The sequence below is a fragment of the Echinops telfairi genome, unplaced genomic scaffold, assembly GCF_000313985.2.
Source record: "Echinops telfairi isolate 266 unplaced genomic scaffold, ASM31398v2 ScPeMD7_5868;HRSCAF=6743_0, whole genome shotgun sequence".
NCBI classification, from domain to species: domain Eukaryota; kingdom Metazoa; phylum Chordata; class Mammalia; order Afrosoricida; family Tenrecidae; genus Echinops; species Echinops telfairi.
Genome location: NW_022109767.1, coordinates 2,778,037 through 2,780,092, shown reverse-complemented (window position 1 = coordinate 2,780,092; position 2,056 = coordinate 2,778,037). Strand labels below are relative to the sequence as shown.

The 2,056-nt window shown below is 41.1% G+C and overlaps 2 protein-coding genes across 2 annotated transcripts in view; one reads left to right on the top strand and one right to left on the bottom strand.

Moving 5' to 3' along the window:
• LOC105979518 (patr class I histocompatibility antigen, B-2 alpha chain-like) overlaps window positions 1–2,056 on the bottom strand; it is a 254,494-nt gene that overhangs the window by 81,291 nt on the left and 171,147 nt on the right.
• The window catches only part of TDP2 (tyrosyl-DNA phosphodiesterase 2), an 11,337-nt gene continuing 10,682 nt past the window's right edge, over window positions 1,402–2,056 (top strand). The window contains exon 1 of the mRNA XM_030887170.2: window positions 1,402–1,621. Coding sequence (XP_030743030.2) covers window positions 1,402–1,621 — 220 coding nt within the window. The remainder of the gene's footprint in view (window positions 1,622–2,056) is intronic.

Sequence of the window (2,056 nt, the reverse complement as noted above, 5' to 3'; positions counted from 1 at the left end):
GGGGGGGGTGTTATCTTTTTCTAGGCTGTAGTCTTTATGGGGGCAGGTGTTTTCTGCTCTCCATGGTGGGTTTGAAATACTATCTGTGATACACGTTTGATCAACTGATGTTAGAAAAAACAATACCGGTTTCCACTGAAGTCAGATTTGACTTAAGACAGACTTAAACATGGAATTTGTTATATGAAGGCTGCCTATACCTGAGAAGTTAAAGAACAAACAATTTTTCCTGGGTCCTAGTTTCCCAAAGACTGGTTGAATTCATCTGGGGATGACCCCGTTAGTCTTTCTAGCTCCCCAGGTGAGTTTCCCCAGTGGCAGTGTTGTGAGGGCCTGTTCTGGGGCCTGTTACTCAGAGTGGGCCCTGGACCAGCACCATTTGTTAGACCTGCAGAACCTCAGGCTCCATCCCAGACCTATTGAATCAGCAGCAGAATTTTTATAAGATCCTCAGGTGATTTAAGGTTTGAGGAATACTGACCTGGAAGTCAACCGCCAGATTTGGTATTTATTCCACTGCCAGAGGAAGGAAGCTGGGGGGAAATGCCCCATAAGATTTATTACTTTGTTTCTGGTCCCTTACTATTTCTCTCTTTTTTAATTTGCAATACTAAAAATGCTATTTACTGTCACAGAATATGTCCCCTATAAAATGTACATGTAAATTACTAAGAAGTAAATTTGGTGAACATTTGCTCAATTCCAGAACATACTAAGTCAGTTGGGATACTGGCTCTGTCTGCCTCAAAATAATTTTAATTTTAGCATCCAGAGTCTCTCCTTTATATTCAAAGCAGAGTGAAATGCTTGTCTGGGCGATTATTTTCCCAGTGTGCACAAGGAGACAGAGTTAACCACTTAATATAACTAGTATTTCACAGTCACTGCACAATAATTCAGTTTATTACAAATGAAACATTCTTTTTCTCATTTGTATTAATGGGATGACAACAGAAGTACTGATTATTTTTTAAAATGACAGATAACCACAAAATTACTCCTCTTTAACAGCATACTGTTTTTTTACCATTACATCAAAATGAGTGGTATAAAATATTATCAATATGCTTCAAAACAATGAGGCTATACTGTAATGATTCACTGGATTGTGCTCAGTAGACATTTATTGAAAGAAAATGGATTGTATCTACTTTTCTCCCCAATTAACCAGGATGATGTTTCGCCCTCACTGAAGGGCTCCATAAAAGTTCCCTGAATTTGGTCTGAAGGACGGGAGGAGAGGACCCAGCAAGCTGGCTGTCGAGTATCACACTTGAAGAGTAGCTTAAGGAGGATGTAAGCGGCAGTGGTGTACAAGTAAATAAACTTACGGCGCCAATAGAGCAAACAGCTTAGCAGAAACAATGTCACCAGACTAAACCGAGGCAAGATCTGCCAGTAATGCAAAAGAGGGACAACCTTCCTTCAGAGACGACCAAGAAAAAGTTAATATTGGACCATATCTTCCCCCCATTCAGGTTCAGACAGACCAACCGTAGCACCGTGAGAGACTATGCTATCTTCCTTAATATTCAGACATTTCGTGTTCAGAAATTTGTTATGGGCCTATTGTTCATCCATCAGTATAAACCTATTCATTCTTCGGGATTAGTTTCTACAAGTACAAAGTTGAATTTCCTTTTATTTGTCCTAAAATGCTTACTTTTAAACTTGAAGGGACTTTAATTACCCCATGGCGTTTTCGATAACATTCTTCTCAGACCAGAGTCAAAGTATTCATGGAGTATTAATAACTGCAGCACCTTCACCCTCCCTCTGGCCTCTGGAACTGCCCATCTTTGGTTCTTTTTCTGCCCTCTCAGGCCTTCTTGACGCATGGTACGCAGGACCGTACTGGGTATTCCCGCAGTGGTTTGGTCTCGCCTTGTTGGAATGGCTGCTTCCAGTCGGTCTGTAGCTGTAATCAAGAGACCGGCTTCTTGGTTTCCTCCTTTTATACCTTGGGCGCGAGGATGCCTGTATCTGTCGTAATCGTTACAGCGAGAAGACTGTACATATTATCCTCGGCCTTCATTTGATTTTGGTGTCTTCCAAT